At 40.5% G+C, this 23,274-nt stretch overlaps 1 protein-coding gene across 3 annotated transcripts in view; it reads right to left on the bottom strand.

Moving 5' to 3' along the window:
* The window catches only part of ext1c (exostoses (multiple) 1c), a 130,367-nt gene that overhangs the window by 6,188 nt on the left and 100,905 nt on the right, over positions 1 to 23,274 (bottom strand). For all 3 annotated transcript variants that reach the window (XM_084739729.1, XM_084739727.1, XM_084739728.1), the window contains exons 3-10: positions 17,153 to 17,246; positions 11,204 to 11,311; positions 7,850 to 7,969; positions 3,047 to 3,179; positions 2,435 to 2,553; positions 1,147 to 1,242; positions 662 to 748; positions 355 to 515 (exon numbers count right to left, since the gene is read on the bottom strand). In XM_084739729.1, coding sequence (XP_084595855.1) covers positions 355 to 515; positions 662 to 748; positions 1,147 to 1,242; positions 2,435 to 2,553; positions 3,047 to 3,179; positions 7,850 to 7,969; positions 11,204 to 11,311; positions 17,153 to 17,246 — 918 coding nt within the window. The remainder of the gene's footprint in view (positions 1 to 354; positions 516 to 661; positions 749 to 1,146; positions 1,243 to 2,434; positions 2,554 to 3,046; positions 3,180 to 7,849; positions 7,970 to 11,203; positions 11,312 to 17,152; positions 17,247 to 23,274) is intronic.

The following is a 23,274-nucleotide window of genomic DNA, read 5'->3' as shown; positions in this document are numbered from 1 at the left end:
TTCAGTAGAAGAAATGTCACATTGACTGAGCGGCCGACAGAGCACAGACAAATGATGGCTCACTGATGCCGTCTTCCAAATCACAATTTTTCTTTTTAAGTCAAATGTGCTACAGAGTGTGACAGATGTATGAGCAAGAGGGTCATGTTCAAGATGCAGTGGTATGATGATGTAACGTCCCAATTGTATGCATACTGCATGAGACAGTATGTACTTTGTAAGGGCAGCTGCAGCTACTAAAAGTAAAAAGAACAAGTGTGCAAAATTACATATTAAGCAAAATATTACAAATCAAAAGTATAGATTGCTCTAAATGTCATCGACTGTTTAGTTTGCAACAGTGTGCTGGTGTACCTGTGGTAGAAGGCAGCTCCAGTCAGGACGATGGAGTAGTCGTTGGTCCATTTAGAGGTGTAGCCCCAGGCACGCTTCAGGGGATCCCAGAAGTGGCTCCTGGGAGGGTAGCCGACGATCCGCTCCGGGAAGCTCCGCCACACCAAAAAGGCAAAGTTCACCTACAGTGTAGACATGGAACACTTCAAAAGTGCTGCAACTTCTTCAGTACTATTGATTTCTATACAGCATGTGTGCAGCTCTGCTGTGTGTTCATTGACAACACGTGTACACACACATACACACACACACACACACACACACACACCTCACTGGTCAGCAGGACTGTATCTTCATCCAGACTCAGCACTGCTTCCGTCTCTATGGCAACATGAGGTAGGAACCGACTGGTGGTCTGAGAGACAAATACAGAGGCAAATCTTAGTTCTGGCTATATGTTGTCTGACCTGTGCTGAGAGATGATGATGTTACAGTAAATCATGTTGAGTGACTCAGATGAGTGAATCATCATAGGTTTTGCCTTGGGAGAACAAAAAAAAAAAAAGACAGTGAAAAGATGATGGAGAGGAAATGCTGAGTGAGTGACATTTATGAAAGTGAACGCCGCACGGATCGGTGGACATGTCAGATATCCATGGATAAGAAGAAAGACAGTTAAAAATACAAAGGAGAAGGACCAGAGAAGTAGAGTAACGGAGATAGAGCGATACGCAAACACACTGAGCAACTGACAGTCCGTCACACTGTCAGTCGCACGTCAGAGAGTTGTGTGTGAGTGGCGTTGGTCCTCACCTTCCTCCTGCCGTCTGTCACAGTGAGTGGGACGGGCATGGGAGGCCATTTGCTGCGATTGGGCGGCGGCTTCTCGCTGTTCCAGAGAATGATGATCTGGAGCAGCAGGGGAAGGAATATTTACACACACACACACACACACACACACACACACACACACACACACACACACACACACACACACACACACACACACACACACACACACACACTCACGAATCAGAAATAGCTGCTGGCATAAATCAACCAGCATGGTAAGCTTTAGTATATACAATCCCAGTTCCACAAAGTTGTGATGCTGTGTAAACCTAAATAAAAAAAACAAAACAAAAACAAAACAAAAAAATACTTTTTGACTTGTACTCAGTCGAATACAGCACATATTCAAACTGATAATCTTTATTGTTTTTTGTAAATATACACTCATTCTTCTCAAGTTAAGACTCCACATTGAAAGTGAAAGCCATACACACATTTCAGATTGTTTTCAGGAATCATGGATGTTGTGATCTCCAGGCTTAAGAGAAAAAGTTTGGAGACAGTTACCATGGTACCTTCAAAAGCCAGCATCTGTGATGGTATGGGCTTGTATTGGTGCCCATGGCATCATCGCATATCTGTGATGAAAGGTACATACGAGTTTTGGTGCGACATATTCTGCCATTCCGACAATGTCTTTTTTAAAGAGACATTCCTGTTTATTTCCACAGGACAAAGCCAAGACACATTCTGCATGTCAGAACAGTTTGTCTTTGTCGTAAAAGAGTTCAGGTACTAGACTGACCTGCCAGACCTGTCTCACAACGAAAAAGTGCAGTGCATTATAAAGCACAAAATACAACAATGGAGACCCCGGACTGTACAACACCTTTCAAGCAACCTTTCAACACCACAACAATTAGTGTCCTCAGTTCCCGCAGCACTCACTGAGTTTTGTTAACAGAAAAGGTCACGTATCGCACTGGTAAACATGCCCCTGTCGCAACTTTTTTGCAACATGTATCAAGGATCAAATTCAGAATGAGTGTATATTTAAAAAAAAAAAACAATGAAGTTCGTCAGTTTGAACATTATCTTGTCTTTGTGTTGTGTTCAGTATAGTTCAACAGTTCAATATAGGTCGAAAAGTTTTTGCAAATCATTGCATTCTATTTTTATTTACATTTTATACATAATTCCAGCTTTTTTCCAGTATGGATGACTGCACGTGTCGACACAGTATATAAAAAGTTACCATCTGTGGCTACACTGTATGTAATTTTATCATACTCTCCTTTGTCTTACTTACCTGCGAGCAGTATTTTGACTTGGAGACCACCTGAAGCAGCTTCATGATTGGCTGAGACTGGGAGACCAATGGGGAGACAGCGTGGATGACAGCTGTGAACTCCTGACCTGGACTGACCCCTGAACACGGTCATGAAAAAATAAAATACAATGATAAGACAAAACAAAAGAACCTTATTTGTAACATACATTTTGGCATGATCGCAAAATTAAAGGCATAGTTCGGATTATTTGATGCATTAGTTACAATAGGTGCCGGTCGGCTTGCATTCAGTTAGGAGAAGCAGCATAGACTTTTCTGACAGGAGACTTCTGTTAATTAAGCCAAATATCAGTCTCACAAAATCAACCAAACTCCATAGACAAAATCAGTCATTTTATCTTGCAGATTTACTGTAACCTCACACAACTCCACAACAAATAATTCAAACTATCCCTTTAAAACCAATACAGACAAGGACTTTAGTAAATATTTCATTATGTCTGCTGATCGAGTGTTGATTACTCGTCTCTGCCTCCACAGCTCTGACATAATAGTCTCATCACCGCCGTCCTGTGCAGCAATCAAGATTTGCATGCTGTGCAGACTAATTTAAATGAAGTGTGTGTTTACCTAATCCCAGGTAGTAGAAAGGGAAATGTGCGAGGTGAGTGGAGTACTCTGGCAGTACCAGCAGGCCTCCTGGCAGGGAGTTCCACATGTACTTGTTCCTCGATATGTGAGAGAACACACGGTCCTTAATAATCTGCGGAGGTAAAAAAAAAAAAAAAAAAAGAGGCTTGTGAAGTCAGAAGCAGAAAGAACATGTTGGCTCGCATTGTGAAGTGGCTGTTGTGCTCATCCAGTATAAGCCTACAACCCATTCATTTTTTCTCCCTCTAAGCCGGCGGATGAGAGTCTCGGAGCTTAATGTAAACTCCACCGCAACTCGAGACCTGACACTCTTGTGTTTGCATATTCCAGCAACAATCCCCGATGATATGCCCTCTGTGTACTTCCTGTTTTACACCAACAGGAGGTGTCCACGCAGCAGCAGCAGCACCGGCATCCGCTCTGAAACCCTCTGCCTCACTGACCTCGGGCTGACTGCACAGCTGTCTCCCATGGGGTGAGGTTCCCCTCTGCATGCTGTATGTATATAAGCAGCTTATCACCAACCTCCAGAACCTCTCCTTTATTATCTCTAGCATAAATCCCAAGCAGAAAATGCAGCAGGGGCTGCCAGACTTGCCTTTATAAACATCAGAGTCCAAAGCCTACCGCTCACTGTGTGATTTCTTCAGATTTCAGATGGGTTGAATCTGTTGTTTCCCCACATTTTTCACCCGCTAAAATTGACACTGGCAGCGTGTGCCAAGGCTGCTCGTATACGGAGGTTGTTATTTCTTTTCATGCATTGTCTAACCCCTGGGCTAACCTTCAAATGACATTCTCTTAGCGGGAGCAGCTACCTTTGAAGTACATTTCTTCTCAGGGTGTTCAAAGACAGAAGAGCAAAACAAAAGACGGACAGATGAACGAGCAAGACTGGATGCCAGAACTTTGGAGAAAAAGGCTCTGTTTCCTCTTTATAACGCAATGGCTCTTTCAAAAATTAGACTTTTTCTAAACCTGACCATGTCTCACAGTCTTACAGTTTTTTTAAACAAGCAATTAACTATATTTAAAATACTTTTAAACTGCTCACAATCACATGTTCGTAATTTTTTTCTTTCTTTCCCGACATATACTCAAAAAGTCCACATCAAATTATCCCTCCAAAACACAAGCAAGAGGAACACATGTTCAGTCATAGCACACTGGCTTTGAAAATACTAACAGATGATGGCTTTATAAAAACTGCATTACTTTCCACATTTCAGTTCTACCTGCATAAAATAGACCATATTCACTTCTCCTTTACTGCAAACGACTGTATTTTTGGTTGAGTGGCGCATTTTTGGGAAATACTGTATAAAGTGAAGGAGTCATCGGTACTTAGTGTAATAGAATGTACAGTAAAAGAAACATTAGCGTGGGAACCGGACGAATCAGCCAAGCTCATGCTTTATTTGCTCTGGCAGAAATTATGTGTGGTGATGCCAGGCTAGAAAAAAATAGTAAGTGACAGAATTCCTGCAACTTTACTGTATTAGCAAAAGTGCTGGGTGATATGGATTATAGATAATATCCCAGTATTTTTAGGCTATTTCACAATACTCAGTATACTAATTTCCACTAAAATAACATTTTTAACCACATACCTCCATATCGATATTTCGTCAACACTAAGGATGACTGTTGGTGTTTTCACGACATATTAATACAATGAGATTTCTGATAAATAATCATCAGAAATGTAGATATAATGACTAAGTGGGTAAAAGGAAATAATAAAACAGCTAGAACAGTCTGTTGAAACGCTGAGAACTCGCTAATTTACGTAAGTTTTGTAAAACAGAGAAACCACAACTGATTCCAATCTCAGTTGGAGAAATAAGCCAGGTGTTGTCTTTTCCTGGTTTTTAAAGCTTGATTACAGTAAAGTGCTGTAATTTTCTGAACTTAACAATCTGTTCTTTCAAAAATGCTTATCACCTGTTTGATGAATGTAGCTTTTGAGCTGCTGTTGTTGCAGAAGTAGAGGGTTTATACCATATTTAAGGTTTTCATTTCTTTGTAAATAAGTCAAGAAAGATCCATAATTTTGATATTGGCTTAGCTTGTGTGTGAAGAAAATGTAAGCATTTCAGAAACATGTTATTTGACCGCATATTCTGTGCAAACAAGAATTGTGATGATGGTATGGTTCACAAAACATACATGTTGTGCTAATTGTGACTACAGATTGGCCAAAATGATACTGGCGGTTATAGAAAACTGTAATACTAGTGAGCATACAATCTCAACAAGCATGTTGAGACAGATATTTGCAATGTAATGACATATAATTTCTATACATTAGGGGATTTCTCTGAGACTTCAGGCAGATCAGATGTGGACTGCTTTGAAATGTTCCCCTAGACGAGCAGCACAACACAGCGAGCAGAGATAGTAAAAGAGTAGAAATGTACAGCACGGGCCGGCGTCCAACCCCATAATCATAACGATAGAAGGGTGGTTTGATTTAAATGTGAAAACACTGTTGGAAAGGCTTTCTGAAAGAAGACTGATGATAGCACACAGGCAGTAAACCACGCAGAGGTAGCAACTATGGCTGCTTGTTCAACAGAGAACCTGTGTTTACAGCTTCTTTTTGTAGATGTTTTCTCTGGATGCTGCTGCACATTCCCGAACAGAATTGCATGGTAGGAAGATTCAGTTACAAAAGATTTCAATTAGGTTTCTAACCAATACACAGCAGCCAAAAGCAACATTACACATGAGTGTTTGTGATAGATAGAGAGATAGACAGAAGTCCTGGTGGTGGCAGAATGGGGTCAAAGCTGATTTGATATGAAACATTCAAAGTAGAGGCTTATGACTGCAGTTAAGACCAACATTTGAAACCGCTGAATTTTCCAACAAAATCAGTTCATTCCAATTGAATTTTATTGCACTAAGTTGAGTTTTTGTTAACTTTGACAGGCAGATTTTTTTTTAACAGTGCTGATCTTTGAGGGATTTTAGAGCCTGATATCCACTTTCAATGAACCCGACTTTTAACCCTTATTTGTCCTGGTATACTGTACCACAAAATAATTGTTTTAAGACCCTTATTACAAAGAAATAAATGGTCAATTGCATCCTATCTGAGCTAGCAAAAGAGCTAATGAGTGCACTAACCGTCAGTCTCCAGTGAACAAAATGACAACAAAACAAAATGCCAGGATAATAGTTTAATTAAGTTTTGAATGACAAGCACCAGCATGTTCCTGGGTCTTAACTAGATGGGAGCACCTGACCTGTGAGTGATCATTTTCACCCCAACCATGATCTTTACCAAACCTTAACCCTAACTTGTACAAATCTTGCAAGAATGTCGTAACTCTTGGGTTCCCATCTTGACCTGACCGTGCTCTTGGCCTGCTAGCATGCTAGCATTCACCCACTAACCTTGGTCACTAATGCTGCATTCACAAAATGCTGGAGGGATGGGAGGAACAGGAAAAACTCATGTTACTCCGATGTGGATGTATTCACGCATTATTCAAAGATTTCACAGCATGTAAATAGCTTAATTTAGCAATTTTTGCAGGGTTGGATATGTGTTTTGTTAGCGAGTGAATGTGTCCACTTCCTTTTAAACAAGTGGAATCAGTTTTGTTTTACTTTATTTATTTATTTTATTTACTTTATTTACATTTTTTTTTAACTTTATTTAGATAACTGCCAGCAGTGGTGATATTGCAGCCAGTTTACCACATTCCATTTACCAAATGGGTAGTTTTACCACATCAGACAATTGGCCTTTTCTAAGCCCCGCCACTTTTTATTCTGTGCTGCAATAACAGCTGAAAAAGCTTGATGCATTGCTCAACTTTCTCCTTTCCTGCTTTCTAATAAGATGTTCTTGGCTTGTCTATATTGAAAAGCAATATACTGACTACTTGTTTTTACTGGAAAAAGAGAACGTTGACCGAGGTACCAAGCTTTCTCAACTGTTACTGGAGCACAGAGCAAAAAGGGGCAGGACTTAGGAAGGGTCAGCCAGAGATCTCGCTGCCTACCAACTGTCTGAAGAATCCTAAATGCAAGGTGCTTAAACAGTGGAGAGTACAGCCCCTAACAAATCTACACACCATAAGTTTTTCCCCAGGACATGCCTTATTGTAAACGATGCTTTCCCCTCATTCTCCTCAGTTAGCAGACAACTTCTACATGTCACCACTCCAGTATAAAGGATTCTAAAAAGATTTTGGACTCATTCTGCGATGCATTTTTTAACTCTAATTGTTTTCACCCAATTTTACAAAGCTTGGAGATTATCCTCAGTCTCTGTTGAGTGAAGCATTTGGAGACTGACTTGTGACTCTACCATATGGGAGATATCATAGCTGACAGAAATATCTCCAACTTAGAATTATAAAAAAAAGAGGCTGGTGTGAACATTTTCTGTGAGTTGGTTATTCATTCATCTCTTGAATAAACTGTGTGACCTTGTCCTGGTAGCAACAGAATCAGCATGCTAATTAAAAGCAAGTTTGATGTAAGAAGGCTTTTTTCCCCTCTTCAATAACTCATTGTTGAATGAATAATGTGCAATCCAAAGAAAAAAATGCCAGGGGGGAAACAGCGCAGTACAGACAAAATTTAAAGCTGGGAGAGGTATTGTGACCGACTAACTAATGTTCTCTGCTAACTATCATGTTAGAGGTTAGCTTACAGGCCACAGTACACTATTTCATCAGTGAGCCTCTCAAACCTTTTCACAAAGACACATGGATGAATTTCATCAAGCTACTTAATGCTGCGTGTGTTAGGGCCGATGCTGACCTCCAGCGTGGTGAGGACTATCTTGTCCACAGACGAAAAGTAGGCCTCCCACAACATCTGGGTCCTCTGTCTGAGGGCCAGGACTCTCTCATTTCCTACTGCTCTTACTGTGGATGGCACCTGAGAACAAAAACAAGATGAGAATAGTTAGATTCAGGCAGTGAAATGAAGAAAAAAAAAAAAACATTAAAAAGAACAGAGAAAAAAGCCACAAAGAGTTTTACTTGTTTTTAAAGCAAGTTGCGTCTCTTAAAATAGAAAGAGAGAAAGAAAGAAATGGTGTTTAAGTGATCAGAACTGCTTAAACTGAATTGAATCGTGTCTTAATCTGGCCCCCTAAAAAGCATCTGACACAGAGCTCGTTTGGGGTCTGTTGTTCAGATAATTAGACCTTAATTAGTGAGGACTACTTTGGGGGTTTCGAGCAAATCACCAAAATTGATTTAATCACTTAGAGAGTTAAGCTCAGCGGCTCAATCAAAGTGAAAGAAAGCCATGTTGAACTGAGAAAAGCGTGAGCAGTTGACTCCTTTAAACCCTTCTGTCTTTACACAGCTAACACATTTTGTAATGAACGCCAGCTAAAAAAGCCAGGAGGCCGTTAATTCTTTCTCACTCTTTTTTTTCCTCGGCCTTGATCTTTAAACCAGTCAGTTTCTCTTCAAATACCCCATTTTTCTCCACATTTCACTACTTATTTTTTAAGATTATTATCATTTTATTTTATTTTTTTTGCTTTTATTTGATAGGGACAACTGAAGATATGACAGGAAAGGGGATAACATGGATGTCTTTACCTCTGGGGTAAAGAGGAAGAGGACCATCCAGCTTGTTACTAGTGCAAACATCAAAAGCCAGCATCTTTGAGGGTATGGGGTCCTTTGCATCATGGGTAATTTGCACATCTGTGAAGACCCCACTAATGCTGAAAGGTACATAAAGGTTTTGGTGCAACATATGCTGCGATCCAGACAGCGTCTTTTTCAGAGACGTCCCTGCTTATTTCAGCAAGACAATGCCAAGGCATATTCTGCACGTGTTACAACAGCGTGGCTTCATAGTAGGACTGTTGAGCGCCTGAAGTCGTCCATCGAGCAAGAATGGGAAAGAATTTCACTTTCAAAACTTCATCAGTTAGTGTCCTCAGTTCCCAAACACTTACTGAGTGCCGTTATAAAAAAGGTGATGTATCACAGTGGTAAACATGACCCTGTTCCAAATTTTCTTTAACGTGTTGCAGGCATCAAATTCAGAATGAGTGCGTATTTACAAAAACTCTTTTTGGAATTGGGGTTTGAACTTTCTTTCTGAAGGACGACTTCACCGCAGCATCGTCCTTGGTTTGTCTGAAGTGTCTGTCCTCACTCAGCCTCCTCTGCCAAAGCCTCACACTCCTTAACCTCAGATCATAGACGGTGTGAACGTGTGCATTATACGTGCGCGGGTTTTGCAGGTGTGCAGAAATGCCACAGATGAGGTCGGCTCATTCAATTCAATTCTGCCATAATTTGAAAATGTCTCCGCTCCGCACTCCCGGGGGCTTGTTCCTGTTCATTAGCTGAATGCCAATTCGTGTCCTCTATTGGCCGAGATCGAAGCGGATCAATGCGGAGGAGACATGATGTAATTTGTGCGAGGGAGGGAGATAAAGGTTGTAGCTGAGAGTGAGCCGGCTTTGCTTTCTCATTGTGTTTATTTATGTGTCTGTGTGAGAAGAGACAGAGGATGAGCGAGTGAGTGCTTTTGAACTGAAGCTGGATTAAGGCCTCTATGGGTGTTTAATCTCAAAGGGCCCCAATCTGTAACCGCACACACCTTTGATACAGGTAATAGAGCGCCGAAGCAATGCTGTCACGTCCGGGCTAGCCTCTGTAACTCAGTGCAATCTCTCGCTCTGCATTTCTTTCATCTGTCTTTTTTAAGAACTAGGTGTTTTCCAGAGGTTAACCTTCCACTTTCTCAGACAAATCAACATCCACTACAGCAGCCGCTATGAGAAACTGACACCGTAGTGATTTTTAAAAAAGTTACCACTCTCCTCTAAAGTCCTTTTTTCATCTTTCTAGTTGTGATCTCTGTCTAAAAACTTTTTAACAGCGTTCGATCCTCTCTGTCCTGCTGTCATCACAGATGCGTCTGAACTACCCGCAGCCCCTCCACTCGCCCAGGACGGCCTGTTCTGCCAAAAATGTGATATTTAGCCTGCAAATCATGCGAGCCTTTAGGGCTTACAGGAAATGATGTGACTGAAAACAGAAAAATTGAATATTCAACAATATTAGATTAGTTTTCCAGAAAGCTATCTTTCAATCTAAACACATGGAGCAAGCCACACAGCATGTTGAGCAAGGTTGAGTATTTCTAGTAGGGCTGTCTCTGACTAAGATGTATTTCAGTTGGATCAGATCTGGCTGTAAAATATGAAAATTCAATGATTCTTTTTTATTATTATTATTTCAGTGTGCCACAGTAAATTCCCAGATCAGTCTGCATGAGTATGTTCTACCACTATAACTCACATTTTTATGACTTTCTTTGTTATCTGTGGTGTGGAAACTTTTTCAGCAACTTTTCACTTACTTTTTTAAAAAGAGGTCTCTCGCTGTAGCGATCCTTGCCATTATGTTGTCAGACATTTAGAAGAACAAGCTGAGCCTGTCAGTGGCAAGAACAAGCACGCGCACCCTTTCCTGCGCACTCTGCTCTGCGCTGGGGTGAAGTGTCTGACAGCTATCACTATTCTCCGCGTCCATCACGGTTAGTTTACAGCCTGCCGCGCTGTTGCATCGCTCTGCGTTCAGTGACGCAGCTGAAAAAAACAAGAGCTGAAACTTGTTTACCAAGACAGCTCGACTGCAAGAATCTCAGTCGACTGAGGGATCACAAAATGATGATTTTAATCTTTGACTTTCAACTCTCAACTAGTGTCAACTTTGCATTAAAAGTGACATAACTGACCAAATGACACTGAATGTTGTAAACATTCATAAATATTCATGAGACATCTTATGCACACCCCTTAAAATAAAATGTCACCTCATCTCAAAAGCTTTTATACAGATGTTAGGGCAAAAAACAGGATAAATATTGACCCTTACGTACAGACACCTGCTGTTCTGATGGCCCGAAACAATCGATAAACCAGTTATTTCGTTTAAATACACCAATAAAAATGTGTTTCATTGTGGTTTCTCTGCGCTGTTGGATTGCTGTTCGTACCACCTGCTGGTGATGGCACTTTACCAATTGATTTTTATTTCTGAAAGGACAGTAATGGCTCAGTGGCACGCTGGGGACCCTAATGGCAAATCTGGCCATCGGGGTGTCCAATTTGTGTGTCTGTGCAAGTGTTACCTGCAGTAGTAATCTCTCATCTCCCTCGATGACAGCCTGGTTCCACTGTATGACATCGGAGAACGGCAGCTCCCAGCCGTTACTCAGCAGCACTGGGATACACGCCGCCTGGACACAGGAACAGACACACACATTTAGAAGAATTCAGATACTGATAAACCAACTGATATCATGTGGAGCCCACTGAAAAACTCCACATATATCACTGTAATTGTGATCAGCTGCAGTTTGACTGGCTTCCTCCCGTTGCTGCCAGCAGTAAACAGCATAACGTGACGTACTGCAGCTGCATGAATATAATACAATCTGTATGAGTTCAGCCCCAGCTGCTTGGCGCTGTGATATCCCAGGCTGAGCAGATAATATGATCAATGCTCTTGTGAGTAAATGTATGTGCAGCTGAGTGTGAGTGTATAAGATTGCTATAGGGTGGCGGGAATGAGTAACAGCTCCTATCTCTCCGTTCCCAGGAAGCCCTGGAGGTTTGTTAAAGACTGTCACTCATTCACAGATGCGGCTGACGGGGCCGACTCTTTGTGTACTAATTAGGTACAACCACTGAGGGGACATATGCGAGGAAGGAGGGGAAAAAAAACGAGAGGGATGAGGGGATGGGAGGAGAGTAAGAAGGAAACGGCTGATACGTGGAGGCATCATGCTTTATTGAAGTGGATTTTTGATGTTGCCTTATCCCCTCGTTCACTGACAGGTTTTTGATGTTGTTCCACTTTTTTTTTTTTTTTTTGCTTACCGAACCCTCGGTTTCTCTCTGTACTCGTTTTTATCCCCCATTTCTCTCATCTCATCCTGCTCTCTTCCTCTTCTTCATCGCTGTGGTCTGAAGTGTTGATGGGTCTGGGTGTTACACTCCCCCACACCCCCGCCCCCACCCCCACCACCACCACACACTTTTTTTTTCTAATTAAACCACCAGAGAACAGCAGCAGCGGCAGCCGAAAATGGTGGAGATCAAACGCTCTCTCCGGCCTGACGGGGAGCCTCCGACGCTCGCTGCATTTCATCTGAGAATAGACCTGCTGAAGGACACTCCAGCAAATAGGACGACTCGTATGTGTGTGTATGTGTCAGAATCAGCCCCAGGTTACAACAAGGTCACACAAAGACTCCCAGAGTGATAATCCAAGGCCTCTAAATTTGAAATGCAGCTCGAGGCTCGGCTGAGTCTTCTCCCCCCGAGAGATGAGGCACTCCGAGGGTGAGTTTCAAACATTTTGAGCCCTCCCTGCCTGGAGGTAGGGTAATATGAAAGCCTATGTGCTGTGTAGTTGTTTTTGGTTTGTTTGCATTGGGAGAGGAAGACGGGCAGGCTTTGAATAAATGTGTATGTGGGGGAAGTGTGCAAATGTGTGTCTGTGTGTATATTGGAAAGCTGGCAGTAGGTTTCTTACCACACTGGTAATTGCCAGTTCTTTTGTGGGCTTGGCTGGCACTGAAAAAAAAAATACACAACCAAAAATTCTTTAAAAGTGCCTTGAATGGAAAAGAGAGAAGACAACAAGACTAAGGCTGGGCTGCACCAACAAAGATTAATTTTTGAACCAGATTAAATCATGGTAACTTTAAATCATGTTGCACCAAACTTTTAAACAATCTTCAAACTAAGAAAGATACATTTAAACCTCTTAAAACCTCACTCTGGGTTTTACTGAAACCTAGATTAAATTCATTTCTGTTGCACCACAACTTCAAACTTAGATTTAAAAGGTGATCCTGTATTAACTTTAAACTTAGACTTGAGGGGGTTTAACTTTTAAAATTGCTGTCTTTTTGAGGAGGATTGAGTTAAATAAGAGAGTTAAAGGACAGACTCAGCTGACTTTTATCATGTGTCTCGTCTCTTCATCTGATAATTCAGTTTTTCTCAAAGGAGAAGAAATTAGAGCGTCTTTGCTGAGTCATCATGAGTGGGCTAAGTGACTTTTTAGCTAGCTAGAAAACTCTATACATTTTGTTAACTTTTTAAGCAAACCATGTAATGATCTGTTAACTTTTTAAGAAAGCTCGCAAACAATGTTTTTTTACTTTTTAGCCAGCTAACATTTTAATGCTTCAACTAGTTTGTGAACAATGTAATGTTTTGTTAACTTTTTAGCTAGCTAGCGAACAATATATCTTTTAAATGTTTTGGCTAGCTAGCAAACAAAGTGACATTATATTAACTTCCTAGTGAACATAACTTTTTAAAAAAAACTTTTTTAGAAGTTATCAAACAATATAATGTGTCTAAACTTTTAAGCTAGCCAGCAAACATAACTTAAATTTTTTTTTTTTTAGAAGAAACAATGTAATGTTTCTAAACTTTTAAAGCAAGCTAGTAAACAATGCAAAGTTTTGTTAAGGAATATAAAGCAGCTTAATGGTTAAGGGCAGCTTTTAAAGTTAACACACTACAAATTTCTTTTTCTAATTTTTAAAAATTTATCTTCATATTAATTTAACTCTAATTTTGGTTTAATTTACTAAACTTTGATTTACAATCACTGACATTACTTTAAAATCTATTACTTCATCTTTAAAAACAGCTCTGCTTAGTTTTAAAATTGGATTTACTCATTTTAAACCTAGTTTTTCTAAACGCTGATTAGAACTAATCTTAAATTAAATGAATCTTTGTTTGTGCAGCCCAGTCTAAGAGAGGACAAAGAAAGAAGACAGGAGGAGAAGGGGACCATGACTGCTGCCTGCTGCCAAGCCAAGTGGGTTGTGTGTGTGGATTTGTCCATTCAGCAGACATCAGCGGTGGGGCAGGCTGCCACTCCTATGGATGCTTCCGGACCATTCACACACACACACACGGACACACACACACACAGCCCCAGAGAGCAGTGCGGCCAGGGAACATTGTAGCAGCCAGGGAGTTCAGTGTTTGGCAAATCTAAAAACAGCCACTACTGCTTCCTGCACTGGTGTGAGACGTCAACTTGGGTGGCAGAGAGAGAATTACAGCAGACCGACTGGTTTAAACCGTTCTCTCACTCCATTGCTCGTGGTTTCTTCATTGTTTGTGTACTTGCAGATTTCACTGATGGGCTTAAATGAACGATACCAGTGTTTGTATAAGTGTGTGTGTGTGCCTCGGCGTGTGTTAATGGACCCATTTTAGTTTAAAAGGCCTAGCAAATAGCAAATAAAGGCTTTACGGCCAGATCTGCACTCAACACGACACAATGGTCTGGGAAAAACACTTGCAGATGTGGCCATTAAGGTGTCAATAACCAACAGACTACATAAACCACGGCTCTGAAACATAAACATTCTGCATCCTGTGCACTTCCTTGTTGACTGAACGGTATATGAGCTGGATCTCATTGAATCTGAGCTGTTTCCTGTAAAAGTGTAATTTTCTCAGTCTATGCTGTGCAGGGGGAAATGCTGCAGCTAAATGTTTTTATGATTGCTGTGTTGGCATGTAGTGAATAGAGATTTTGGCTGTTTGTTTATGCGGGCCTCAGAGAAAGTCCTGAAGTACTCAGGCAGGATGAAAGCAGGACGGACAACAACACAGTTTTACAAAGAATATAGATCAACATGACTTTTTAGAGTCAGGTTACTACATTTAATACAGCATGTCCATGTTTAGGTGAATGATTTATATTTGTTGACGCATTAAGCATCTTATAATATTGATCATCTTCTGCGGTAGATGTTTTAGATCTTTTCAATAACATTTAACTGGCCATAACAGGCTTTTGGGGTTTTTTTGTGCACATAAAAATGTCCATGCCAAAGGCAGTTACACTCTCTCATAGAAACACTGAAATGCCTCATTTCTAATCCAGCCTTTCCTTCCTTTACTAGTTTGTGTCATTATGCAACACAGCACCACCTCCATCTAGGTGACCCTCCTCCAGCTCGGTGATGGTCCCGCTCTTGGGCACCTTGTTACAGTTAAAAGCGGGGGTGTGAGATTTGTATGGCAGGAAAAATTCAACACCTGAAAGTGCTATTTCTTGCAATACAGAGCCCAGTAATCTAAATGACTGGTTTGCGAAAGGCATGAATGACTGTTTTCGGGTTCTTGGCAGAGAGGAACGGTCTGATCCTTGAAATGTTTCGGAGGTGATGAAAACAGGATTGATCCATTGATTTGACATGTTTGTCTAAGCTGAGGTTTTGATCAAAAATGACACTGTAGGCAGACCGCCCAGTCTGTAGCTGTCCCGCGGTGGTTGTTTGCAAGCACGTCGCTCAGAATATGATCAAAACACGAGGAATTCATACCAGAGGCCCTTTTTCAAAAGTTGAAGTTTTTTTTTTTTTTTGTTGGAGCAGCTGATAACAGCACAGTCCAGAAAAGCAGAGGTGGCAAACATAAACATATTCTGTACTCAAGTGGAAGTCCAGATACTTGTGTTAAAAAGATAAAAGTAGAAGCACTGATTCAACTACTTTACTCCAGTAAAAGTGGCAAAAGTGTAGGCTCTAAAATGTACTTGAAGTCTAAAAGTAAAAAGTTGCTCTCTGAAGGACAGTTCTACTGCAGTTTCTCTGCAAAGTTAACAGAATCTCATGTCATATTAATATAAATTGAAGAAAAAAATATATATACTGAAAACAATGAACTATCTCTGCTGAGACACAGAACTTGAAACATGATCAACATGAGAACACACTTAGAAATTCCCGCATCTCTTCAGGTTTACCAAAATTGTGTGTTTGGCCTCGGCACAAGCTGGTACTCAGAGTCCTTTGCCTCAAGGTGTGTCCTTCTGTATCTACAGCCTTTCTCCACGGTCTCTCTTTCCATCTGTTCTGTTGTGTTACATCTTTTACATCGTTTTTGTCTTGCTTCGTCTGTCGTGTGTGATACGCAGTCATGGATACACGAAGGAATCCTCTTTTCAATGCGTTATTGCCTCATCCATTTGGGTGAGGTCAGTCTTGATGTTGGAAAGGTGGCGTGGAATGATATTTTCCTCAAACGCATTAAAACTGAAATAACAAGCCTGTTTTGAAAACATAAGGAGTAGAAAGTACAGATACTTGTGTCAAAATGTAGGGAGTAAAAGTATAAAGTTGTCAGAAAAATAAATACTCAAGTAGAGTACAGTTATGTAGAAACTCTACTTAAATAAGAGCTGATCGATTTTTGCAAAAATATCTAATTGCGAGTATTTTCAACTGATATTGCAACTGTGACATGATTTGCAGTATTAAAGGTCATGATGATTTTTACATAATTATACTTATTTTGATTGAAAAACATGTTAAAATGATCATTGTGTGATTTCTTTTGCAGGAATCTGTACTAAATAAAGACTTTTTTAAAAGTCTGTAGGGTTTGATGTGTAGAACAGGACATCTCTGCCTCCCAGCATTCATTAATTTATAAGTATTTTGAGGAACATTTTGCCTTTAACAGATATTGAACCTCCTGCAGTTTGAAAATTGCAGAAAGCCATACTGCAATGAATAAAATCTCAACTGTGCAGCGCTTACTTAAATACAGTAAAAATGTATTTGTACGATGTTACCTTCCACTTCTGATTAAAAGTGGGATAAATTTATAGTAAATATCACAGTAACCACTTCTTCAGGATCTCTCGGACAGATTTCTTGGTAGAAGCACAAAAAGTGAAATCCTTTACATACATTACAGTATTATACAGAGGTTTACAGATGTGGTGCCACTGCACTAATGACAGCTTTTCTAATTCTGTCTTCGACTTGAATTAATCATATATATCATATCACATAAGCAAATAACATCAAAACTGTTATCATAACTTTGATTCAAATGGTGCTAAATCCTGATTGGTGCTTGCTGGTACGTGACATCACGTCTGTGAGACGGCAGTGAGATGAGCACAAGGAAACACAAACAGAGCAAGCCCTCATGTGACCACAAAAACTTCTATCAAGATGGCAAACGAGGCTTGAATAATGAATATTGTCGACGATGTAGCGCATTGAATAATACATATTTACCTGTAGGGACTCTAGGAAGCGAAAGGAGCCCAGGCGTCGACCTCGAGGCACCAAACAGAAGGTGGAGTTGTGGAGGAGCTCCTGGTAATCAAACCTAACAGACAGAAGAACAAATACAACACATTAATCTATGTATTTCATTTATTTTCAGTTAAGTATGAATACTCAATATGAGGTGGAATTTTATGCCAAACATTAAGATGTGCAGAAGAAAACACCTTGATCCACAGTTAAAATAAAAAGCAGGCAATGGGTTAAATTCATGTGCGATGGCTCTGGGCGTCAGTAAGACAGCACAAAGTCACAAAGTGAAGAAGGATATCTATGAGAGCCGTTATAGAAAGTCAGAGCTTTAGGTTGTGAAAGAACTACACAAGGATGCACCCAGGGACAAAGTTTAAGATCAATTTTTCAAGCTCTGTTGCAGAGACTAAAAATTGGTTCAATAAGTTCTGTGATGGCAGGAGACCAAACTGGATAGTCAGACTTTTTAAGTATTACTGCATGAAAATATGTATAAGAAACAGAGTGCGAGATATGACCTGACCTGACTGCAGATATATAGTTTTCTGTTCAGTTCCTCTATACATTTCTGAGTGAAGATGGACGCCAGGATACGGAAGACTGAGCCTCTGGTCGGCCAAAACCGTGGACGAGACAGAGACAGAAGTTTTCTGCCAGAATGGAAATACGTGCATTATTTGTATTTCTTTGTTAGAAAAAGATCTATAGTCAAGTGATGTGTCTGGAACCAGTTAAATAAGGAATTAAAGCCAGAAGAGAGTTTGGTGTTAAAGAAATAGTTCGGATTACTTTAAGCGGGGTTCTATGAGGTCCTTTTTGCCTCTTTCAGCCATGATATAATATATAATTTATAAATGAATTATTTTATATTAACAAATGATAAAATGACATACCCTAAATTATAGCACTACTAATAATTAGTAAACATTATTATCATTTCATTGTTTTTAATGGTGAAACAGCTACTGAATAAAGTTTAATTAACTATTTTTAATGATGGTTATTAGAAAGCATCGGTGGTTTTGTGTCAGAAAATGCTGTCTGATAGTAAAGTAAAGCAGCAAAAATATCCTAACTTTAGTGTAGACTTTTTCTTTTAAGTGGTTAAAATACTTTTTGTTGTTGACTCGATGCACAGTAGTTTATTTCTTAGCTTCCATGCTGGTACTCCTGTCTGCTTCTCCAAACTGAGGGGAGGCCAATCACCATCTACTGTAAGTAACACGCTGACTATGTCAAAGTGTATCATACAACCCCACTTCAAATAATCTGAAATATCCCATTAATATGCTAATTCACAGATGTTACAAATTACATATTTTTTATAAACTGCATAATAATTATAGGAATGCAAAAACAAATCTGAATATGTCAACAATCAATAAAAGCCTCTATTGAAGATTGCAACAGGAAATCACCAACCTCTAACAGAAATAACTCAATGAGAGCAAACAAATCAAATAAATCGCCTGCCAGTGTGGCAACACACGCTTCTTTTGATATATGATATTTAACATCTGTCGCACATAAAATAAACCAGGATTTCTGTGGCTTTTCATTTCTAATGTTTAGTCATAATGGCTCCGATTATGTGCAGTAATAAATCTTTTTCCCCCCTCTGCAGAAATGTTGGCACCGTTACAGATAGATACTGTACGTTGGAAAGTATATCCATCACTGAGCTCATGAGTAAATACGCCCTAATATCTGTTCTCTATTGATTTGTGTTGTAGACAAGAGGGCCTGAACTCGAGCCAAAGTAAGAAACTTCGAGTGCGCTACTCCCACTGGCTGCTGCCGTGCGTCACCACTTCATGCTCATATTTCACACTATGAAAAAGACGCCACATGGAAACCTCTGCATCAATGCTTGCCTTCATCTGCTAAGTGGAACACCAAGGAACGGCCCGTGTAACGGCCTCATGGTAAAGAACTGCTGCGCAGTGGAGTAAACAGATGGGGAGACAAACAGGCTCTTATAGGAGAGTTTCCCCTCACTCTGCTCCTTTTCATCTCATCACCCTCCTCCTTTCTCTTATCCTGCTCTCTCTTCCTCCTCCTCCTCCGCCGCCTTCCCATCGTCTCTGCATCCAGCTTTCTGCTTGTTTATTTGCAGAAGGAACGTCAGTGTAAAATATGCCTGCCATTAATCTTCTCGCCCGCTGAGTCATTTATTTAACCCTCCACGAGTGACGAGACGCAGGCCTCTGTTGCTCCCTGGATGAGAAAATTGGGATTTCATTGCTGATGTTGGCATCATTTAACTCCGCTACAGTCGGCCCTGGACATCAAGATCTGAATGGATGTCAGTGTGTGAGTGTGTATCCATGATGAATGTGTCGAAACACACAGACGCGCACCCTCTCAGAAACAAGGGTTGCAAAAGGGTTCATCCTGAAGAGCTGGGGTTCTACCTAGAACCATTTGCTTCTGAAGAACCCCGTTTTGAAGACAGGGTTTGTCAAGAGTGTTTGGATGAAAACGGTTCTTACTGGAACCCTTATTCTTAAAAAGAACCCTTTTCGGAGGAAAAAGCTCTCCAAGGATTGTTGTAATGCTGGGTGGGGTATAGATAAAAGCCTTAGAATATAAGAGGGTTCTCAGTAGAACCCCCTGCATGGGTTTCTAGATAAAACCCTTGGAATATAAAAAGGTTCTTGGTAGAGCCCTCTGATTGGGTTCTACATAAAAGCCTTAGAATATAAAAAGGTTCTTGGTAGAATCCCCTGTGTGGGTTCTTGTTCGCACTCAGAAGATGGAAAGGTTCTGGTTAGAAGCCCCAGAGAGAGTTCTGGGTGGAACCACTACACCACAGAAGGGCTCCCTGTAGAACCTCATGTAGGGATTCTAGGTAGGCCTCTCTAAAGAGGTTGCAAGCTAAATGGATCTCTTATCTGCACACACTGAAGAACCCTTTATAGTTCTAAGAGTGCACACACATCAGCATCAGTTTACTGAAAGGCAGTCTTGTTTGGTGTTCTCCACGGTTCTGCTCCGATACTCCTCCACCTGTTGATAGAGCTTTGCTGTCACCACCGCCGTGCATATACATGTGTGCGTGGGCGTATGATGGATCTGTGTGCATCTGCAGCGGCATAAATCTCCAGCGTGGCGCGCCGATGTACATTTGAAATCAATCTCCGAGAGAAAATATCCGTCACGACGGTTAAAGAGATTTACACGATGTATTTCTGAGGGATTTTGTGCCCAAATCTCGTTCTGAGCTCGGGATTTAGGTAAACACACTCATTTAGCTCTGCTATGAGTTAATGAATGTGTAGATTCCATCTGTAAAGATACACAACTCCTCTGTGTCTTCATGTAGTTGAGCAGAGGGAGTAAATAAATGTGTGCTGCATTCAAAACTATATATATATTTACTTCTCCTTGAGTAAATATATTGTGTTTATGTGAGAATACATTAATATTTTCCTTGTTATGTGTGTGTGTGCGTGTATAGTATCTAATGTGAGACAGTTGGACCTCTTGTATGCTGCAAATGTAGTGAGACTGATCTGGTTAGTCTGACCCACTTCTCCCTCTGCTCCTGCTGTTTGTGTGTATGCGTGCATATGCATCTCTGTGTGTGTGTGTGTGTGTGTATTCAACAATGCATAATAACTAGGAGTCAGCTTGTGCATGAAGTCGTGTACGTCCGTGTGCACGAGTTGGTCTGTCTGGGCTCCTGCAGACGAGTCGGCCAGTCTGCCGGCTGGCTGCTGTTCTTTAATGAGGGGCTGTACTTAAATGCAGGGAACAAGTAAATCATTTAACAGCACTTTGTTTCCAACAACAAACGACCAGGCCTGCTGTGCCTCTCTCTTCACTCTCCCCCTCTCCTTTGTGTCTCAGCATCTTTGAGTATGCATGCTTGTTGGCCTCTGCCATTTATATTCTACAGGAAAACATTAGAAGTTGCAGTGTAGCTTTGTGCATAAGCACACTATGTCCTGCATTATTACTCTACGCCAAATGGTCTTTCTATGTGTGAATGCGTGCGTGTGTATATATACATGTAAAGGATCAGTTTGCCCATATTAGAAGCGAAACACTGTCTATTAATTGATCGGTCAGTTGAATTCATTAGGAGTTATTTTGATTTTCACTTTAAGCGAAATGCCAAGAATTTGCATGTTCCAGCCTCTCAAATTAAATAAAATTTCCTCACATTTGTGGTATTATATGAGGGACTGCCTGACCATTTGTCCCCAATAGTCTGAAAAATGTCCCATCGGACTGAAAGCCCATTTGTCTGACAGCCCCATAGCCTGAATACAAAAGCCCACTGCTCCGGCCCATTGTTCTGAAAATGCCAACACATTCTCACACCTACATGACAGAATAGGTTGATTGCCTATTACTCCCAAACAACATATGTTACCAGTGGAGAGTACCGGCAGTGACAGGCTTGCCAGACCTTAACCATGTGTGTAATGTCACGTGACATAACTCACGTTTATGTTGTAAAATGATCACAGTGAGGTCAGGTTTAGGCACAAAAACTACAAGGTTAGGATCAGGAAATGATCATGGTTTGGTTTAAGATAACAATATCATGTATGTCGTGTTGAAAGTGACGTCACAAACTTTAAAGTTACTGAAAACTTTGATTTACTTTCCGTTTTGAACAGGACTTGAAACTGCCAGAACAATGGCGAGGCAAATAAGTATCTTCAGTTAGTTCACAAACTTCTGACAGGAATGTTTCACCAAATTCTGACATTAGACCAAATAATTAATCAAGTAACTGTCAAAGTATTCAGCAAACTACTCTACAGGGGAAGCAACCAAACAAATGTTCTCATTCACATCTATTGTTCTTTAGTCATGCAGATAGTTTTGGTTTTATCTACCCAGGTTCTTCAAAATTCCAGCCACTATGTCGGTAAAGTGGAGGTAAATGAAAGGTTTGTGGTGCTCACAGCTTTGAAAAATAATATTACAAACTTGACTGAGCAATAATAAACATAAACGATAACAATAATTATAAACACAGTGTCAGTGTCACTCTGGATATCCTACAGACCTAGCGTCAAACTGTTTTCTTCAGTAGAGAGCAACATTTGTAACTGCATATTCTCATATTTATACAGGTTCATAGTACTGTATATGTTAAGCTATGTAAGAAAGTATTCTTTGTAAGTTGGTTGAACTGACATAAAGACATTAAAAACTGAGAATTTGCATGAGCGAGTAACTGAGTCAGTGTGTCTGCGGTTGGGGGCTGGGATGTAGGTAACCCCGGCTAAATAACAATGACTCACTGTGTATTCATGTGCATGTGATTGCATGCATGTCATTTCATATTGTGCGTAGCAAGGAATGTACCGCACTGCATGTTAATGTGGGAAAGCATGCATACAGTATGCGTACTGTAATACACGCACAGACCTGCACTTGCAGTGTAATAAACGGGGTTGAAATGAATCCTGTGTGCACTGGATGAAAGTTTACATGATTGTTATCTGGAAGCCCTCACCGAGAACGTGCTCTGATCTGCTGTGTTTGCATTTGGATTACATTAGATTACATTACAAAACAGATACACCAGTAGATTACTGTTGTGTCAAAGGTGATATTTGAATGAATACAGTGGATTTACAACACAGTCTCACCCCTGACTGTCGAATTAATGTATTATCCGCTGTCGCTCAACTTTCAAACTGAAGGTCTTGGGTAGGTTTAGTCACTAAAACCACTTGGTTAAGTTTTGGAAAAATTTGTGGTTTGGATTAAAACCAACTATCCGTCACTGTTCCTCAGTGTTTACTGATACTGAAGCAGAGGGTAACCTTTAGCTGCAGTATCAGATGCAGTCAGAAAGCTGCTTCTAACACATGATTAACTCTGTGAAATGGCCTTTCAACACATGATTAACTCTGTGAAAGGGTCGCAGTGTGGTTAAGTTTTGACACTAAAACTACTGTGCACGTTTCCGATTGCTTCGATAAACTGTGCGCACGAAGCATGTGATGATCATCTGGTAGGAGGGTCTCAGGATGGAGAAAACAAAACCCAACTCATGTCCTGGTGATGAGGCCCAACAATCAACCGTATTTCGGCTTTCCACCTACTACTGCTTTATTGCAGCAGGCAGC

The sequence above is a fragment of the Lutjanus erythropterus genome, chromosome 16, assembly GCF_056507025.1.
Source record: "Lutjanus erythropterus isolate fLutEry1 chromosome 16, fLutEry1.hap2, whole genome shotgun sequence".
Lineage (NCBI taxonomy): Eukaryota > Metazoa > Chordata > Actinopteri > Lutjaniformes > Lutjanidae > Lutjanus > Lutjanus erythropterus.
The sequence above is the reverse complement of the archived record's forward strand: the minus strand, read 5'-3'. Positions and strand labels throughout refer to the sequence as shown.